Source organism: Ilyonectria robusta, assembly GCF_021365365.1.
Source record: "Ilyonectria robusta strain PMI_751 chromosome Unknown BGZ61scaffold_4, whole genome shotgun sequence".
Lineage (NCBI taxonomy): Eukaryota > Fungi > Ascomycota > Sordariomycetes > Hypocreales > Nectriaceae > Ilyonectria > Ilyonectria robusta.
The window spans coordinates 1,994,711-2,013,593 of record NW_025764438.1 but is presented as its reverse complement, the minus strand read 5'-3'; the positions used below and the strand labels follow the sequence as shown (position 1 = coordinate 2,013,593).

The 18,883-nt window shown below is 54.6% G+C and overlaps 7 protein-coding genes across 7 annotated transcripts; 6 read left to right on the top strand and 1 right to left on the bottom strand.

Annotated features, from left to right (window-relative positions):
* Positions 1-774: 774 nt before the first annotated feature.
* BGZ61DRAFT_529161 (PHD transcription factor) lies at positions 775-6,470 on the top strand (the record flags this gene model as incomplete). The annotated part of the gene is made up of 6 exons (XM_046253358.1): positions 775-1,197; positions 1,310-1,358; positions 1,422-2,225; positions 2,430-2,521; positions 2,574-5,245; positions 5,297-6,470. The coding sequence occupies 6 exons, from the start codon at positions 775-777 to the stop codon at positions 6,468-6,470; spliced, it is 5,214 nt and encodes a 1,737-aa protein (XP_046108725.1).
* A 277-nt stretch (positions 6,471-6,747) lies between these two features.
* On the bottom strand, positions 6,748-8,590 carry BGZ61DRAFT_445547 (uncharacterized protein). The gene is made up of 3 exons (XM_046245096.1): positions 8,039-8,590; positions 7,619-7,923; positions 6,748-7,499 (listed from the first exon to the last, which is right to left on the bottom strand). The coding sequence occupies exons 1-3, from the start codon at positions 8,388-8,390 to the stop codon at positions 7,194-7,196; spliced, it is 963 nt and encodes a 320-aa protein (XP_046108724.1). The 5' UTR covers positions 8,391-8,590; the 3' UTR covers positions 6,748-7,193.
* Positions 8,591-9,040: 450 nt separating this feature from the next.
* BGZ61DRAFT_414356 (uncharacterized protein) lies at positions 9,041-10,480 on the top strand (the record flags this gene model as incomplete). The annotated part of the gene is made up of 2 exons (XM_046243322.1): positions 9,041-9,631; positions 9,690-10,480. 2 exons carry the CDS (start codon positions 9,041-9,043, stop codon positions 10,080-10,082), a joined length of 984 nt encoding a protein of 327 aa, XP_046108723.1. The 3' UTR covers positions 10,083-10,480.
* Positions 10,481-11,905: 1,425 nt separating this feature from the next.
* On the top strand, positions 11,906-12,691 carry BGZ61DRAFT_294473 (uncharacterized protein; the record flags this gene model as incomplete). Its single annotated transcript, XM_046238614.1, has 1 exon — positions 11,906-12,691. A coding segment is annotated over one exon (786 nt), but the record flags the coding sequence as incomplete, so codon positions are not given.
* Positions 12,692-15,020: 2,329 nt separating this feature from the next.
* On the top strand, positions 15,021-15,470 carry BGZ61DRAFT_445540 (uncharacterized protein). Its single transcript, XM_046245095.1, has one exon. The coding sequence runs from the start codon at positions 15,174-15,176 to the stop codon at positions 15,393-15,395; it is 222 nt and encodes a 73-aa protein (XP_046108721.1). The 5' UTR covers positions 15,021-15,173; the 3' UTR covers positions 15,396-15,470.
* BGZ61DRAFT_445539 (uncharacterized protein) lies at positions 15,461-15,800 on the top strand. Its single transcript, XM_046245094.1, has one exon. It carries the CDS (start codon positions 15,554-15,556, stop codon positions 15,731-15,733), a length of 180 nt encoding a protein of 59 aa, XP_046108720.1. The 5' UTR covers positions 15,461-15,553; the 3' UTR covers positions 15,734-15,800.
* A 1,739-nt stretch (positions 15,801-17,539) lies between these two features.
* Positions 17,540-18,746, top strand: BGZ61DRAFT_384439 (survival protein sure-like phosphatase/nucleotidase). Its single transcript, XM_046242701.1, has 2 exons — positions 17,540-17,800; positions 17,884-18,746. The coding sequence occupies exons 1-2, from the start codon at positions 17,623-17,625 to the stop codon at positions 18,600-18,602; spliced, it is 897 nt and encodes a 298-aa protein (XP_046108719.1). The 5' UTR covers positions 17,540-17,622; the 3' UTR covers positions 18,603-18,746.
* The last annotated feature ends 137 nt before the right edge of the window (positions 18,747-18,883 follow it).

The window sequence follows — 18,883 nt, the reverse complement described above, 5'->3', positions numbered from 1 at the left end:
CGTTGGCGTTGGCGTAGTTGGCAAGCGCACTTCACTCACTCCAGGGTGCGGTGCAGGTGCGCTCCAGGTCCCCAGGAACCTCCCGACACACTGCACACTGCACTAAAAGCATGAGTCCCAGACCCAGTTCTAGTTCCAGTCCCAGTCGCACCTCCAGATCTGGAGCCTCGACCCATTCATTCCCACCTCCCACACCCTCGACCCTCACCCTCCTTCCTTCCTTCCTTCCTTCCCTCTTCTTCCGCCTTCTCTTGGTCAACACCTGCACCCACCTCCCCGGATTGCATGACTCGCTCGTCTCCTTCACAACAACTTCCATTGAATCCCTTCTCGTTCCCACACTCGGTTCCTCCACCATATCTTCTCGCGCGGCCTTCTTTTTTTCCTCACGTAAGTTCCTCTCCCGTGTTAGTTGGTTGGCCCCATCGTCAATCCCTCGTGTGCTTCGCTCCCCCGTTAAGCTTTTTCCTCCGTGACTCTCATATTGACCTGCCCAGCGCCGACCACCACCCTGATCGATCCCGTTTAAATCCTCACATCACCCTGACGAACCCGCTCACTACTTTTGTGCTTGGTGTTCCAACCACGACCGGGGGTTCTTCCCACATCCCGATCCGCTGCCATGCTCGTGGTTCCTTGACGACAACGGCCTCACACCCAGCATGAACCCGTCGCCTGCCACGCCCGCATAGCATTCGACGATCCGCACCACACGCCCCTCTCCACGGCACGACGACGCGCTCCTCTGCACGATTTACCGCTCCAACTTTCACCATGGTCTCAGTACCAACCGTCGGCGCTACCGCCGCCAGCACCAACAGCGCCAATGCCAGCTCACGAAGCTCACCCGCAGTCGCCACAGCAGCGAGCCACTCGTCGTCCAAACCGAAGCCCAAGGTCAACTCCAACGGCTACCATCCTACGAACACGCATACACCACTCAGTTCCTTGTCCAGTACACCCCTCGACCTGACCTCCGTTGAGCGACGAGGCCAAGCCACAGCTGTCCGCGAACCTGTGATCAAGAAGGGTCGGCCCCATGGTCTCGACGAGGCTCCGACCTACTGCCCGACCGAGGAGGAATGGCGGGATCCCTTCGAGTACATGCGCAAGATCGCACCCGAGGCCTCGAAGTTCGGAATTTGCAAGATTATCCCTCCTGACTCCTGGAATCCCGAGTTTGCAATTGACACAGAGGTATGTTGGCCCTACCGAGCGCGTCGCGATGCGCCAGTCTGGCAGGAGCCTGCCATCGCCTACTACCGGCGTCGCCGTGCATCCGTCAAGAGCGCACGCTAATGACCCTTAGAAATTCCATTTCAGGACCCGAAAACAGGAGCTCAATTCTGTAGAAGGAAGTATGTATTTCGCTGAGGTCCTCCCGCGTCATTTGTGAGACCCAAGCTGACGCTCAATCTCAGGCACCCGCGCCAACTTGACATATCTTGATGGCCTCGGAAAGTTTCACAAGCAGCATGGCAACAATCTTCATCGCCTCCCGTATGTTGACAAGAAGCCGCTTGATCTGTACCGCTTGAAAAAGGCTGTCGAGTCTCGAGGAGGCTTCGACAAGGTATGCAAGCTGAAGAAGTGGGCAGAAATTGGCCGAGACCTCGGTTACAGTGGCAAAATCATGTCATCTCTCTCCACGTCCCTCAAAAATTCTTACCAGCGATGGCTTTGTCCATACGAGGAATATCTACGCCTTGCCAAGCCAGGTGTGCATCAGCAACTCGAGCAGGAGTATGGTGGTCCCTTGACCCCAAGTCCAGCCCAAACGCCTATCAAGCGTTCGACTGTCAACACTCCTGCAAGCGGAAGAGGGGACTCGCCAGCCCGCCATGCATCCGACATTCTACAGTCTACCATTAATGGAGTCAAAAAGGAGGTTGATCGAGACACTCCGATGGCCGATGCTCCACCTGCCCCCGCCGGCGGCTTCACTGCAATCAACACAGGAGGTTTTACGGCAGTCAATTCCGGATTCACGAGTGTCAATCGTGGCACCAATGGCGACTCCAAAAACTTCACGCCAGATTCGAAGCGGTTCGACAGTCCAACCCCATCAGCCAAAAATACCCCCGACAACCGCGCATCGAGCCTGGTGGCTACTGCACTCAAGCGCCAAATGAGTTGTGATAGTTCCTCAGATTCAGCCAAGAAAGAGGCTGATGAGAGGGAGGATATTGATGGTGGCAGCCGTCGCAGCAAGCGTCTTAAAAAAGGTACGCACAGATGCACGGTTCTTTGTTGGACGTTTTATTCCTCCATTGCCCCAGTACCCCAGCGCCGACCACCGGAACCGGTTGGCTTGCGCAGAGCATTTCCCTTTCAGTGCCGTTCGTGGTACCATGCGCAGGGATTTCCATTGCGATGACCCGTACCGCTTCTGATTGGCCGCACAACAGCCCGCTAACAATTGTGCTTAGATGCCGTCCCCACTGTGGCTGGATCACACATGACGCCATTCCGTCCTTCAGTGCCGAGAATTCCACGAGACGAAGCTGCGCAAGCAGGAGAGGTGAGAACATACCGCATTACATCGCTGACAACTATATTAACGCGGCGTATAGAAATGCGAAACATGTACAAGAGGCGAAGATGCCGGACCCCTTCTTGTTTGCGAATCATGCGATCACGCATACCACGGCGTGTGTCTGGACCCTCCCCTCAAGCGCAAGCCTGACGCCGAGTGGAATTGTCCACGCTGCCTCGTGGGCGATGGACAATTCGGTTTCGAAGAGGGTGGCTTATACTCTCTAAAGCAGTTTCAGCAAAAGGCCAACGACTTCAAGCAAGGTTATTTCGAGAAGAAGATGCCCTTTGATCATACCCTCAAATGCCATCGACCAGTGACGGAAGAAGACGTGGAAACCGAGTTTTGGCGACTAGTTGCTGACTTGGAGGAGACGGTTGAAGTTGAGTACGGAGCCGATATTCATTGCACGACACATGGCTCAGGATTCCCAACTGCCGAGAAACATCCCAACAATCCATACGCCACCGATCCGTGGAACCTCAATGCGTTGCCCTTCCATCCGGAAAGTCTGTTTAGGCACATCAAGTCCGATATTTCCGGTATGACAGTTCCCTGGGTCTATGTGGGCATGATATTTTCGACCTTTTGCTGGCATAACGAGGACCACTACGCGTACTCGGCCAACTATCAGCACCTAGGCGCAACCAAGACCTGGTACGGTATTCCGGGAGCCGATGCCGAGAAATTCGAGGCTGCAATGAAAGAGGCCGTACCCGAGCTCTTTGAGACGCAGCCAGATCTCCTCTTTCAGTTAGTCACTTTACTGACCCCCGAACAACTCAAAAAAGCCGGCGTGCGAGTGTACGCGCTCGATCAGCGAGCTGGGCAGTTGGTCATTACATTCCCCCAAGCGTACCACGCTGGATTCAACCATGGATTCAACTTCAACGAAGCCGTCAACTTCGCTCCCCATGATTGGGAGCCGTTCGGCCTCGCCGGCGTTGAGCGACTCCAAGCCTTCCGACGACAACCATGCTTCTCCCATGATGAGCTCCTGTGTACTGCTGCAGAAGGCAGCACAGCTACCGGCTTGACAATCCAGACCGCGAAGTGGCTCGCGCCAGCCTTGGACCGCATACACAAGCGCGAAAATGCTGAACGAGAGGCCTTCTTTACGAAGCATGTTGAGTCCTCGCCCCATGAGTGTCGCATTCTGAAACCGGGTGAAGATGCATGCGCTTTGACGTTCAAGATCGAGGACGAAGATGTCCAAGATGAAGAGGAACAATGTTGCAGCTATTGCAAAGCATTCTCTTACCTCTCCCGATTCAAGTGTCTGATTTCTGGCAAAGTGCTGTGCTTGTCACATGCAGGGCAGCACCCTTGTTGCGAATTGACAGAACAACAGCGATATTCAGGCGAATCGCATGTCCTCATTTATCGCAAGACGCATGACGACATGACTGCTGCATATCTTAAGGTTGTCGAGAAAGCCCATACACCAGTGGTCTGGGAATCGAAGTACGAGAAGATGTTGGATGAAGAGGCAACACCTTCGCTAAAGTCACTGCGAGCTCTCCTTCATGAAGGAGAACGGATCCCGTTCGACCTTCCTTCCCTACCTGTGCTACGAGAATTTGTCGATCGTTGCAACGACTGGGTGGAAGAGGCGACGAACTACACTGTCCGAAAACAGCAGAACCGTCGTAAAAACGAAAAAGCATGGCAGGTCGGTATGCGAAAATCCATTGGCAGCGCGGATCAGGACCAGAAGGATCGTGAATCGCGCAACGTCACCAACATCTACCGGCTCCTGCAGGAAGCCGAGCACATCGGGTTTGATTGTCCTGAGATCCTACAACTTCAGGAACGAGCAGACGCTGTGAAGCAGTTCCAAAGCAATGCCGCTCGGGCTCTGGAAAATACGGCCGCCATACCGATGGAGACTATTGAAGAGCTCCTTGAGGAAGGGCGTAGCTTTAACGTAGATACACCCGAGGTTGATCGGCTTTCTAAGGCACTAGAGCAGTCACGATGGAACCAGAAAGCTCGTGCAAACCGTGGAGGGTTCATGTCCCTGAAGGAGGTTCAAGAGCTCATCGAAGAGGGAAAACGTCTCGAGATTCAGTCCTACAATGATCATCTAACGCATTACTGCGAGCAGCTACAGGCAGGGCAAGCCTGGGAGATGAAGGCTAGAGAGCTGATCGTTGCGGAATTTGTCCACTATCCTCAGCTTGAGGCGCTATCCAACCAGGTGCAACTCAATGCCTTGCCTGTCTCTCAGGAAACCTTGGCAGCTGTGGATCAGATTCTGCACAAGCAACGAGAAGCCCATCGCCAAATCATCGACTTGACGGAACGATGTCGGAACCCCGATTATCGACTGCGACCAAAATACGCTGAGGTCGTCGATATCGCAAAGAAATTAGACGATCTTAACTCGAAACCCAATGGCACAATCGATCTAGAGAATGAACGAAAGCGTCACGAGGATTGGATGAGAAAAGGCAAGAAGTTGTTTGGGAAGTCGAATGCACCCCTTCATATCCTCAAGAGTCACCTAGAATATGTACTGGAGCGCAACATGGACTGCTTCGACATTGACCATGACACACCGAGGTTACCCGGAGAGCCAGTTTCGAGAGACGTAAGTCCTGAGCCTGGCGTCACTAGATGGGATGAGACCAGGTCCAGGCAGGTATTTTGCATCTGCAGGCGGATCGAGGCCGGCATGATGATTGAATGTGAACTTTGCCACGAATGGTAAGTCGGATACTCAAACAGCAGCATAACTCTTTGCTCACGAAGTTGCAGGTACCACTACAAATGTCTCAAAATCGCTCGTGGAAAGGTCAAGGAAGACGACAAGTACACATGTCCAATCTGCGACTGGCGGATGAAAATCCCACGAGATGCCTCGCGCCCCAAGCTCGAGGACTTGGTGGCTCTGATGGAGGAGGTCGCGGTGCTCCCTTTCCAGCCCGAAGAGGAAGATGTGCTGCGCCGTATTATTGATAATGCGCAAAACTTCCGGAACCACATTGCCCCTTTCTGCAACCCGCTCCTTTCAACAGAAGCTGAAGCAGAGACTCAAAGATTTTTCCTGCGGAAGATCGAGGGTGCCGAGGTGCTCCTCTCATACGAAACCAACTTCTTCAGACAGGAGCTGCACAGATGGTGCCCTGTGGCCCCAGACGCACCGCCTATCTTCGAGGTATCTCTCAGCACCAGGAAGCCCAGGCCCACGAAACTCCAAAAGATGCTGGTCGAGTACGGCGTTGACAACCCTGACGACCTCCCCGAGCACGCGAAGGGAAAGGCAAACAGCTTACGCCGGAAGGCTGCTAACGCGGAGGCTGCTGCGGCTGCGGCTCACACGGGGACCGGGCCCATCCCACCACCTTCTGGGGCTCCTGGAGCGTTTGCTGGCCCGACATTCTTCCCACGAGCATCGCAAGGTGCATCAGGGAGCAACCCCTCGCATGGGCATCCCGACCGGCCGCACTCCCAGGCCGGGTCCAACCGTTCCAGAGATGATGTGATGTCTGGCTTGCACCCTGGACTGCTGGGTGCCGGCGGACCGCAGCTGGTTGGCGACCTCTCATCCATGTCTCTGGAAGAGAGGCTGCTGCAGGGCCAGGACGACGGCATCAACCTGCATACCGAGGCTGGAAAGAGTAAGGCTCTAGAAATCCTCTCTCGGACAGAGACAGGTAGAGAACAGGCCGAGAAGATGTGGGGGCCGGACATCTGGGGAGCTCGGCCCGGCTCCATCAGTGATGCCAAAAGATCTATTTCGCCCTCGGCCATGGACGACATGATGAAGGAGGATGACGGCAATGTGGATCAGATGTTCAAGGAGATGACGAATCAAGATGATGAAGAGGATAGCAAGAAAAAGGGCGCCGTCATTGATGGCGCCGTGGTAACAACGGCATCTCTGGAGAATGAGCGCAATGGGATGGACGCCCTCCTGGACGGGGAGTAGGTGCATGGAGATTGGGTGCATGAGGTTGCTAGCGTGTGTGGCAGGCGTTATGACCTGATACCAAAAAGGGACGGATATGGAGTTGAGGCATGGTGAGCAATTGCATGCCCTATATATATAGGGCCATGTGTATGATTATAATGGGTTCCCCCCCTTCAAGTGTACAAATATGAAATCAATTATGGGCGTACTAAGAAGGCAGAATGTGCAAGACGAAGAAGAAAAGGGAGAGCAGCCTTTGTGGTACGCGGATCAACAGACTTGGTACAATGCAGCCTCTTTTGAAGTGTTGACTTTTCGTCGGACTTCCATAAGCAACTCGGAAATCGTACAATGCAATATTTTGTCAAGATGTACTAAGTCAAGAAGAATCTACTTGTATGTTCTCCTGGGCGTTGAGCCCGGAATCCGTCTAATATGGGAGAAGAAGCTTTCTCTCGCGGCTGCAAACCAACCACACCCACCCAAGTTACTGTTGAAACAAGACCCAAATTGTTGAATACATGGTCTCTCGCCCCAGGACCCCCAAAAGAAGCGATGCCCAATCTCCCAATAAACGCCGTGGAAATGCAAAAGGAGAAAAAGAAGGGATCAAAAAGCCGACGGAATCAATCGAGACGATGTCACATGGCGGCACGTCACCTCATAGTGCTCGGCAATTCACCATAGTTCGTTCATCACACACATCTCCATCCATCCACTAAGGGCGAAGCAATCGGGCTCTTACCGGTTGACGCCGACGAGGCTGAGGAACTCGTTGCGAGTCTTGCTCTTGCGCTCGAAGCAGCCGAGGACGCAGCTGGTGATTGTGGTGGTGCTCGTCTTCTCGACGCCGCGCATGACCATGCACAGGTGGCTGGACTCCATGACGACGGCGACGCCCTGGGGCTTGAGGATCTCCATGATGGCGTGGGCCACCTCCTTGGTCAGGCGCTCCTGGATCTGGAGGCGGCGCGCGTACATCTCGGCGATGCGCGGGAGTTTGGAAAGGCCGATGACGGTGTCGGAGGGGATGTAGCCGATGTGCATCTATGGAGGACATTCAAGTTAGCGACTTCTTCGACTCTTTGTTGTGTTTCACTCGTTTCCTCTGGGGTTTTGTTGCTTCGGTTGCTCCCGAGGAAACAATGACATTATGCGAAACTCACCTTGCCGGTAAAGGGCACCAGGTGGTGCTCGCACAAGCTGTGGATCTCAATGTCCTTGACAATGACCATCTCGTTGTGGCCCTCGTGGAAGAGAGCGCCGTTGATAATGCTGTCGACATTGACCTGGTAGCCCTTGGTGAGGAAAAGCAACGCCTTTGCGTAACGCGAAGGCGTGTCCAGCAGGCCTTCGCGGTCCGGGTCCTCGCCGACGCACTCGAGCAGCGTCCGTACGGCGCCGCGCATCTTGACCAGCCGTTGCTCGGCCTTCTCATCATCGTCTTCTAGTCGCTCGCGGGTTCCGGTGCCTAACAGGGGGGGAGTCACGTCATGTCAGCCAGGGATTGCTTCTGCTTGAGTTTGCAACGGTTTTCAACGGTACAAAGCTTAAAGATGAGTCGCCGGGGACGAGGGGAGTCATACTCGGTCGGCTGAGACCATCGTCATCAATGACTGGGTTGGCCGAACTCACGAACGAGCCGTTGGCAGCGGACTGGCCCTTCCTGCTCACGGGCTCGTCGCGGGGGTCGCGCGCGGCCTTGCCCAGGCTGTTGCGGCGCTTCGCGAAGGCGCTGGAGCGGGCGCCGTTGACGGCAACGGCGAGGCTAGATTCCGAGGCCTTCTTCTTAAGCGCCTTCCGGTCGCGGCGCTTCTTCTTGCGCGAGGAATCGTCGCTGCTGGTCGATGACTCGGAGACGCTGGCGGTTTCGAGCGTGCGCTTCTTAGAGTGCGCGTGGGATGGCCGGATGGCGGTTACGTCTTCCGATGGAGCCATTGTGCAGCTGTTGGGTATCCGGGGAGGAAATAGGAAGGAAATTGGGCGAGTAGATGAGGTGAAAGAAATGAGGGAAGAGCAAAAGGAGGCGTTGTGAGCACTTATGGGGTGACTGATTCAAGTTGCGCGGCAGTTTTCCCCAGAAAGAGTCCGGATCGGAGCGCCGACGGAGCAAATTTGAGAGGGGCTCATAGGCGATGGGGGGGAAAGCAGCGGCATGACTTATCTTATCGGCCGTTCGTGCCTTGACGTCAAAAAAAATTGTCTGTCCCGGCATTGGTCGGTTCTGAGAGTGGAGCCCCTCGGCGGAGCCACCTTGCCCGATCATGTGACTTAAAGCTCAGTCTCGCTCACGCGGTTTAGCAGCTGGCTTTCCGCGCGTCGTGAATAAGGCCTGAGACCAAGGCCGCAATCTCAACCTCGAATTTCAACATCAACCGATTGCTGGACTCCCAGATGCGCTAGCATCGCCCGTCACCTTCCCAAGAAGTCGCCGTCTTTCACTCTCCCTATCGATAACCGCGTTCCTCGTTCCATCCCGCCCGCGAGCTCCCGCTTCATAGAGCTCCCTCTTTATCGAGCTTGCTCCCGTCTACAACCCTTCATCGATCCGCCAGCCGTCTACCTCTCGTACATCGACAACCGCGACCATGGCATCCCCGCCCTACACAACCTCGCCATCGGCCATGTCCCCCCCCTATCCATCTCCGACACAGATCCCGAACAAGAAGCGCTCCTCCACACTGGACGTCAACGGACCCCCCGGCAAGCGCCGCAAGGCCTCGCAGCCCGCCGCCGCCAACACGCCCTCCCATCCGCTCCGCCAGACCTCGTTCCCCCCAGAAGCCCGCTCGCCCTACCCGCGTTCGCCCTCCGTCGATGCATCGTCCCACGTCAGCGGCAGCGCCCTCAGCGGGGTCACGGCCAGCGGCGCCCCCAAGAAGAAGCGCGGTCGCAAGGCCAAGAACGCAAAGAACGCCGACGACGACCAATCGGGCAGCCTCGTGAATGGGCGTGCCCCTACCAACGTGAGCGGCCAGGGCGGCGACAAGGAAGGCGAAGAGGAAGAGGACGATGACAAGGCAGAGATGGCCCTCGAGGACGTGGTTGCCAGGACTCAAGAGCAGAAGCAGGAGGAAATAAGATTACGTGCTATGCTCGTCGAGGCCTTTGACAGCCAGCAGTACAACCGGTACGAGCTCTGGCGTGCAGCAAAGCTAGCCGACTCGGTCGTCAAGAGGGTATGAAGAACTCTGCACATGTCCTGGGAGAACCGAACATGCTAACAAGGCTTCACAGGTGGTCAACGCAACCGTATCGCAGTCGGTGCCGCAAAACGTCAGCACCGCCGTCAAGGCCGTCGCCAAGCTGTTCGCGGGCGAAATCATCGAGGCGGCTCGCAACGTGCAAGGCGAGTGGATCAGCGCGGGGGAGAAGCAGAGCGATCTACCGACACCACCCCCGTCCACCAACGATGCTGCGGTCGATGACGAGACCGCAGCCGCAGCGGCCGCGGCCGAGCTCGATCTCAAGCGCGGCCCCATGCGGCCCGACCACCTGCGCGAGGCCTGGCGCCGATACAGGCTCTCGGGAGAGAGTCGTGGCGTCGGTGTGCAGCAGCTGTGGCACGCCCAGCAGAACAGTGGCGTCGACAGATATTCAACCCGCACTGGCAAGCGGCTCTTCAAATGAGGTGCTCGTTGGCGGCGTGAGGTCAGCAAGGGGGTGCTGACCTGAGGGGCAGAGTCACATCCGAGAGATTGGGCCAGGGTCGGAGGTAACAAGCCGCAGGGAGGAGGGACTTTTTTCTTGTTTCAAATCGTGATACCCCATAAACAACTGGACCGAGGTTTCCATGTTGTTACTTGTAATTGTACTATTGGCGCATTCTTTGAGGGGTTGGTGGACTGATTTTCGGCGCTGTTGCATACAACTAGTTGCGTCTCGGAGATGGGACTTTTAATTATGGATGGGTATTGGGATGGCCGTTTGCGTTATGACTTCGTCTTAGATCTCATGACAATGCGTGTAAATTTATCCGGCGGAATTGACAGCAAAGCAAATTCTCCTTGTTGGAGACTTACGTAAAGCTACGAGTATACGATGGTTGTGAGCTCACCTTGCGAGAGCCCAATATTCCGTGCCGTTGCGCCGGGCTTGGCTGTCGCAGTGACCATCCCGACTCGAGGCGTCCAAGCGGATTTGGCGGCACATGGCACAATGCGATGCATGCTACGTACCAGGCTATGAGTTGCCCTACGCCCTGGTCTGACTGAGCCAAGCCTTGGCGACAAAGGTCTCGACTCTCAGCTTCGGAGTGACTATGCCGGAGTGGGCTCTGCTGGTTGGGGAGGGCCATGGCGTTGCTCAACTGCAGTCCACCGGTCGAGCACCTATTCGATGAGAGTCCATGGACCGCTCAGTGGCCAAGACCGCTCGACGACGAACCAGAGTGGCCAGTGACAGCTTGAACAAGCGGGACCTTGAGCGAGGGGTCTTGGCAGGGTACCCGGCCCGGCCAGAACTGCTCTTCTCAACCCCAGACGACCCCCCATTGACCCCCCCATCCACGTCTCTGCCAAATCGCATTAGCCTGCTGCCAAGCGTATCCTGGCGCCAAAGCTCCAGCGAAAGCGCCCTCCATCGCTATGGAAAGTCGGAATCGCAAGTCAACCGGATAGAACGAGCCGAGAGGCTGGCTTGGCAGTCGGCTGCCCCGAAAAACCGTGGCGCAGCCCTGGCCAGCCCAGTAACGTGCTTGGAAAACTGGGTCAACTGGGCGCTGGGCAATCCCACGCAGCAGACACCGTCCCCTGCCGCATTGCACAACTAGGCATTTCGTTCGAATTCCATTGTGGCTATGGCGGATGGCTCTGTAAACGTCTCCACTGCCTTTTTGTCTTGTAAGCATTTCTCGTCTGACTGGCCACCAGCCAAGCAGGGCTGGCGGAATTGTCACGGACGGATCCCACCCGCGCCGTATTCCAAGACGCCTTCGTACCTGATGTAAGGCTGGTGGTTCACTGCTGCCTGTCATCATGGCCGTAGTTTCCGTGTCATGCTAGGAGCTCTCGCCAGTGATACCGCGCCGATGACACCCTGCCAAGCATAATCTGACCATCTGGATCCCGAATGCTCGAAGTCCCGATAGGGTTGTTATGGTTGGATGCACGATTAAAACCTCCTTGGCGCTAGTCTCTTCGTTCGGCAGCTGGATCTGCGGCCTCCCAGGACATGGATCTCTCTGCCAAGAAACTCGGAGCTCGGCCATCAACGCGCGTCCATGACTTGGCGGTACGAGCCGATACATCAAGAGCCCAGGGCTCATCTGCGTTGACTTCCACAATTGCCGTCGTAGCGTTGACCAGAACCCAACCATCAAGTTGACGTGGACGCGTAACCATGGCGGGAGAAAAGGTGAGTCGTCGTCGACCTTCAGCCCTTAGACGGAAGAGGGGTTTCTGGGGATCATCCTTGCCGTGCTCCGAGTTTCTCTGACTCGTCCATTGCAGAGTGACAATTCGGCAAATCCGTCCGCCATCCGTATTCGTGACAACCAGCGTCGCTCGCGTGCCCGTCACAAGGAATACGTCGAGGGCTTGCAGGCGAAGCTCCAGGACTATGAGCGGCGTGGCGTCGAGGCCACACTGGAAATGCAGCAGGCGGCCCGCAACGTCGCCCTCGAGAACTCGCGGCTGAGAATGCTCCTCGGCTACCACGGCGTCGCCACAGAAGAAGTCGACAAGTTCCTGCAGGCTTTCCCCGACCAACCCGCCACCGAAGCAGCAAAAGCCACCATTTCTCAGGCTGCCGCCGGCCTGCCACTCATTGCATCTGCACCACCCAAGATCCCACTCCAACCGCTGTCGAGGTCATCGTCCACAAGTCGTGCCAATCCAAAGTATATCGCGCCACTGGTCGCCAAGGAGAGCAGCACGAGGGAGGTATTGGATGCCATCGTGGGGATCAAGAGAGAGACGCGGATGTCGGACGCCTCAAGCTCCGGCCTCCCACAACCCGCTCTCCCAGAGCAGCGACAATCTCTGCTTCAACCTCGACCACCCGGCCCGACTCTGCCGGCTCTGCCAGCACTCATTCTTGGGCAGACAAGGCCCGATCCTAACCACGTTGACAGACTTTCGGTACTGGCGAGTGCGAGCATGCAAGACTCTGGAGACGGCAAGCATCGTCGGGTCCCGTCGGGTGTAGATAGCCTCCACGTTCCCAGTCCTCCAACCATGGGACAAAGCCCACCTTCTTCAAATGCCGGGACTCCTAGCCGTCTAAATTCTGCCTCCCCGCGAAATCAGGACCGCCGTTCAAAATCGCCTTTCGACAAGTCGCCTTTCGAGACATCTAGCGTGTCCCGAGTCATCTCTGACATCCAGGGTAACGCCGATGCTGAGTCCACCAGGGCGTCTCTAGGAAGTGAAGGGCGTGATCATGGCTATTCAAACACGTCCACATTTTCTCGGATCCTTGATGACCACCCTTGAAGTGATACGCGATGCGTAAAATAAGAATTGGGCCGGCGAGAAGTATGGTTCACAGAAGCCTGGTGTATGTTGAACGCCAATATTCTCGGGTTGGATGCGTGAGGTTTTTGTGCTGATCGAGATTCCAGTATCCAGCTTCCGAAATCATATTCACGCCTCGTCGTCCGGTTCCCATGGTCCTTCCCTCGTTTGTCGAACCACCACCGCTGAGGACGCTTTTCGACAGATTTTCTGGCGTAGATGGATCATCCTCGCGATCCGGTCCGAGGGGAGCAAGGCGCACGATTTGTCGACCTCGTAATGGCCTCGACGAGCGCAGGAGCCAATATTTGATTGAATCAGCAGCGCGCCAGTGTTTTTCCGTGTCAGCGAACACGAGGAAAACATCAATATCAATCTCGACGCTCAGCTTGGTCGGCAGGGAACGTGAGGGAGATGAACGCCAAGGCAATCGGGACACTGTATGCGCAACCATGGAGGGAGTTGTCGCATGAGGATGAAGAAGTGCCCACCGATCAAAGGCTGTATGTGGTGAAGGGGCAGTGATAGCAATGCTTGGAGACAACCCAAGGAGTTACCATCAATTGGCGCAGCAACTTGGAAGACTTCATCGAGGACGTTTGTGGGGAGCTTTCCCCAGAGCGAGAGCGCCGAAAAGGTCGAAATCTCGCGTCAAACCAGACATCGAACATCAAGCTCAACAAAACCCAAGCTACTCCCCAGCAAGAAACTAGCGAGTATCGACGAGGAACAGTCCAAAGTTGCGAGTTGATTCAGTATGGGAATTATCCCGCGTGAGGGGTCAACTGCGTCAAGTCAGTTACGTTGAGTAGACCAGGTTTCAAGAAGCCAAGTGGGACGGAGTGGATTCGTGATCAAGATTGGAAGAGGGCCGGCCCGACAAGAACGCAGTTGTCTGCGACAGATGTTGATGAAATAGAGTTGATATGAGAAATGATTCACACGAACAATGAAATATGCAAATTACCAAAAACGACGGTGAAGAAAATGTGACAGGTTATCAAAACTCACCAGCAGATTCGGCATGTTGGTTCCCCTACTGTCGAGAGGGATCCGCTCGGGACCGGGCAACCTGGTACGAGACCCGTCGCCTGAATGATCCACAAAGAAAGACGTCATGGGTTCAACTGGCCGGAAGGTCTCAAGAGATGGCCTCCTCGTGTTTCCATTCCGATCTTGGTACAGACGAACTGTCTGCCTTGATGGGCGCGCTCTCCATGTCTCGTGAGGCAGTGCGGACGTGCTGCCCAGAGGACTAGTCACTGAGAAACGAGCCGGGCTGGCTGTCTTCCGTCGTTGACTTCAACAAACGTGTGTGATCCCGTGTGATTCCGTATGAATTGGCGTAGAGCAAAGTGAGGCAGGATGGATGGAAAGAAAGACTAGGAAAGAAAAGGGTTGCGAAGAAGTGCAGAGCTGGGGAGAGAGTGTTAGAAGTGGGTACGTGACATGGTGGCGGCCTAGCGAACGAGGCAGTGCATTGATACCCGGTAGGTACTGGCTCAGAGGGGGAGGAGAACCCGAGGTGTAGTCGTGAATGCAAGTACCAGTGGCAATGCCCTCGCATATGGCAATCCGTACAAGTACCTACCTGAGGTTGCCCTGACACGAGCCCGCCCGTCGACCAACCAGAAGGAAGCGGCGACATGCTCCTGCGGCCACGCAATAGGCCTTGGCGAGAGGCCTCCTGCTCTGGTGGGACCCTACTTGCGCCCACTTTTTAAGTCAGAGATCGAGCCGGCCGTTGGACCACTGGACGGGTGGCGTCGTCATCCGAGGAAGGCCGGCCGAGCGTCTCCGGCCAGGTTTTTGACTCGCTAACCCCCTCGCCAGTTAAGCTTAAATGCCCAACCCTTGTCTTGCCGCTGTGGCTTTTGGTTGAAGCGAATGCTTGATTCTGGTTGTCATGATGGTTTGACGTATCATACGTTCATTATTTTAACATCTGCAACTTCTAGTACTTCTATTTCAATCAACGATTGTCGACGGGTTTCCAGTTATTGCTCCCATGTCCATCCTGTCCTCTCCCGTCACAGAGTCGCCCAGGCCATCTCAACCGCCTCTGGAGCCACAACCTTCGGGTTTGGGCGGCTAGGTCCGCAGATAGCCGACACATATTAACCATATCTCTTTTAATTGTGTAAAGACCAATGGTTCGTCGAGTCTTGAGACAGTTGATCTGGAGGAGCTGCCGCCACGGTGGCTGGGATTCGTCCAGGTTCTATCCTTGAAAGGCACGAGCCATGTGCGCCGTTCCAGCAAGTAAATGCTTCATCAAGCATCCGTCAGCACCTCGTTGATCTTGTTTTTGAGTGATGTGCTACAGAAAGCCACAAAAGTCCACTGGCGTATCAAGGCTTGCGATGTAAACTCGGCGTCAACGGCGGTGGCAGTGCAGCAGAGTCGTCGTCATGTGTTTTGCCATTCGTCTTGGCGCCAATGCTACAAGTGGAAGATAGGCCTATGTATTTATGACACGTCAGTATAACTGTGCTGTTTGTACTATTTCAAGAAATACTTCGTAGCAAAATCTGTTCAGGTGAGGATATCCAGAGGTTTTTCCCGGGAAAAAAAATTAATAAATAAAATATCCTTGACATCGCCAATGGATCAAAGCGATGCGATGACAGCTCACGAAAATCGCACATGTTCGGCACCATACTTAATGTCATCAAATACAGTAACAGTTGCGGTATCATATGTTGTATATTGACATTTGTAAATGTCTCAGGCCGCTCTTTGCAGCCCTTCCCCTTTTCGAGGTTTACAGCACATGCAATAGATAGCAAGCCATGGTGGATAACTTTTTTCTTGGCGTTCCACTGAAACAACGCGACCGATCTCCAGATATAACACTCGTTTCCAATGTACAATATTTAGTAGGAGTCCGAGTCTTGTAAATACATTAGAAACCTCTCCGGAAAGCCGGAAAACGTACAGAAGATGGAGTTGTTGAAACGTATGATCGGTGTCTGGACAACGAATTTTTACTGATAGCCTTGGTTCTAAGAGACGGGTTCCCCAGAAAATGTGGGACAGAAATATTCGGACATTGTAGTGAAGCAAACATGCATCGCCTGCTGTTGTCGGCTGTATAAAGGATATCCGTCCAAGTCGACGTGGTTCATCTTCCCGACTGCGCCTACCCTATACATACCGAGTGAGGGATGCAAATCTGGAGGGACATGAGCGAAAATTATCCACACTCCTGGGTCAAATTATGTATTTGGTCCACGAACTTGGACCCTAGGGAAGGTAATGTTTAAATACGCTCTGTTAGTGTATCTGGGTTATATTTGCCAGGGCATCATAATGATACTACACATTCGGCCCGTCTGGTATTGTGGCTCGACAATAACTTGCCATCTCGTTACACGTAGATTCCAGCATGGCTTCTTAGAGTAAATATCCGTCCTTTTCCTTTGGAATTCTAAACTCAAAGTTTGTCATGGGGTTACGATATACTATTCGTGCTCACCAGACTCTCAAGGATATGAGCCCATTGCATTCACCGCGTCTTAGCTCTACCTCGACAACAGCGAGTCATTAAATTACTAATCAATGCGACATACAATACGTATTCTAAATGGAAATAGGGGATCATGGATAGTGCATGATGGATCGATTTAATAGGAGGAGGCACAGTGATGCTGCTAGTTTTGATCCCAACCGACGGAGCAGAAGAAACCGTGCGCTCTCAAACATCAGCCTTATTCGCCGCTGTTACTGTACCATGACATCCAGTCGGAAAATAAAATAGAATGGAGAACAACCGTCCAATAGTAAAAAGTGCTTTACGTCAGGAGAATCCCCTTTTGAAAGTACTTGATCGCCAAACAAAACTGATTGGATGCCACTCGAATATAGACTTTTGGGTGGAATGGTTCATGTCCAACGAGCAGTTGTCACCTGCCAGCTGGACCTGAGACAAGACAACCACCATATTCAAGCTTGGTGGCGAAGGAACAAGAGGATCACATGTGGTTCGGTTCTAAAACCCACAAAACAATGCCAGCTTCCCCGAGTGAGGCTGGTGAAACGGCCCATATCGTCCAATTAGCCCAGGGTAGCTCGTAACTAAAGCGCAGACCACCGTCCGCACCGGCAGGGCAGCACGCTCATCCCCTCCCTTCTGGGAACACCGGCGACGGACCAACCACCCGACTCCGGCACTTATGTGGTCGCAACTCCATTAGATACGGTAATCAAGAGAGAATCAACCAGAATCAAGCTTCCTGTCCAGGATTGGACACCGACCGGCTCGGCCCGACAGTCCCAGAACCGCCCAATCTCCGCACGGCGTCGCCGTCCCTTCCAAGCGATGCGTGCTCTCACCATTCAGCTGCCTGGTGTCAACGGTAGTTTCTCCGTCCACCGCCCCTTGTCTGCTCCTGTGCCATCTTGATTAGCCCAATGGCGCCGCACGTGTCCATCTTTGAGCTGCTTGGTGGCGTGCTGGGGTTTCATGCGACCTAGAGGTCAGGGGCCCGCACCCTCGTGATTGGTGGCTGGATCGGCCATAGTAACCTTTTGGTGCATTGATTGCTCGGTCGGGGATGGAGTTAGATGAATATAGGGATCATCTATAGGGTTCACAGGTAAACCATAAGTAGTTGAAGCCTCCCCTTTGATCCGACACGTGTGAGATTTCGAGTACGCGATAGTTTCAATTCTGTCAGATTAGTCAACTACCGTCGCTTCATCATACCATCATCATGAGAGCTGCTGTCGCGTTGACCGTGTTGCCTGTCCTGGCCGTCCAGGCTGTAAAAATCGTGCAAAGCAACGATGATGGATGGGCAGAGCTGTATATCCGCTCATTCAACGATGCTCTGAACGCGGCAGGACACCAGGTTGTCCTCTCTGGCCCAGCCGAGAACAAGTCTGGCAGCAGTAAGTCCCCCTTGTCAACAACCCCCTATCAACAGCTCCACTATCCTGCGGAATCGCGAGTACACACAAACTAACAACATCAGGTTCCAGCGATGAGGAGCCCGTGGCTCGCAAGGACGCCTGTGAATACAGCAGCTGTCCCGCCAACAGCGGCCCTACCGGCTCTAACTCTACGCGCCCCGACCTCAACTGGGTCAACTCCTACCCCGTGACCGCCATCAAGTATGGCATCAACACCTTTGGCCCGAAGCTCTGGAACGGCGCAAAGCCCGAGTTGGCCGTCACCGGCCCCAATGTCGGCACCAACCTGTGGGTCCAGGTCCCCTTCTCCGGAACCGTTGGCGCCGCCTGCTACGCCGCACACGACGCCGGCATCCCGGCCATTGCCTTCTCCGGCGCATCCACCGGCAACCTGGCCTGGAACACCTCCCCCGTGCCAGCACGCAGCCTCGTGTATGCAGAGCTCGCCACTATCCTCGTCAACCAAATTGTCGACTCCGGAAAGCCTTACCTGCCCGAGGATGTCTTCCTCAACGTCAACTTCCCCAAGGTCGAGGGCAAATGCACCAAAGCCTCCGACTTCAAGTGGGTGCTGACCCGCATCAACCCCGGCCTCCTCTCTCCTCCGGATGTTGAGTGGTGCGGTGGTGATCGGTTGCCAACCGAGACCGAAGTGATTCTCGGCGGTGGTTGCCACATCTCTGTTAGCATTGGCGATGCCTCGGACAAGACGACAGTCAACGACGACAGACAAGACACAGTGCTGGCCAAGTTGAAGGACATTCTCGTGTGTCTCGATTAGAGAATGATCCGTGGCGGTGCTGGCGAGTGAACAGAAGGGCGAGCTGTATATATTGCAGATGCGGAGATGGAAACGTGACATAGGAAGACGTATTATTCATTACTATATATAATTGATCGACAATAAATACTCGCATTTGCTGGCGAATTATTGATATCTCAATGCGACTGAATGCGACTGAATGCGACGGATGAATGCGACACGGCTTGGAGCAACTTGGTGGGGTAACTTGGAAGATGGGGTAAGCCTTATCGATAAGCATATCAAATTCGTACCTGATT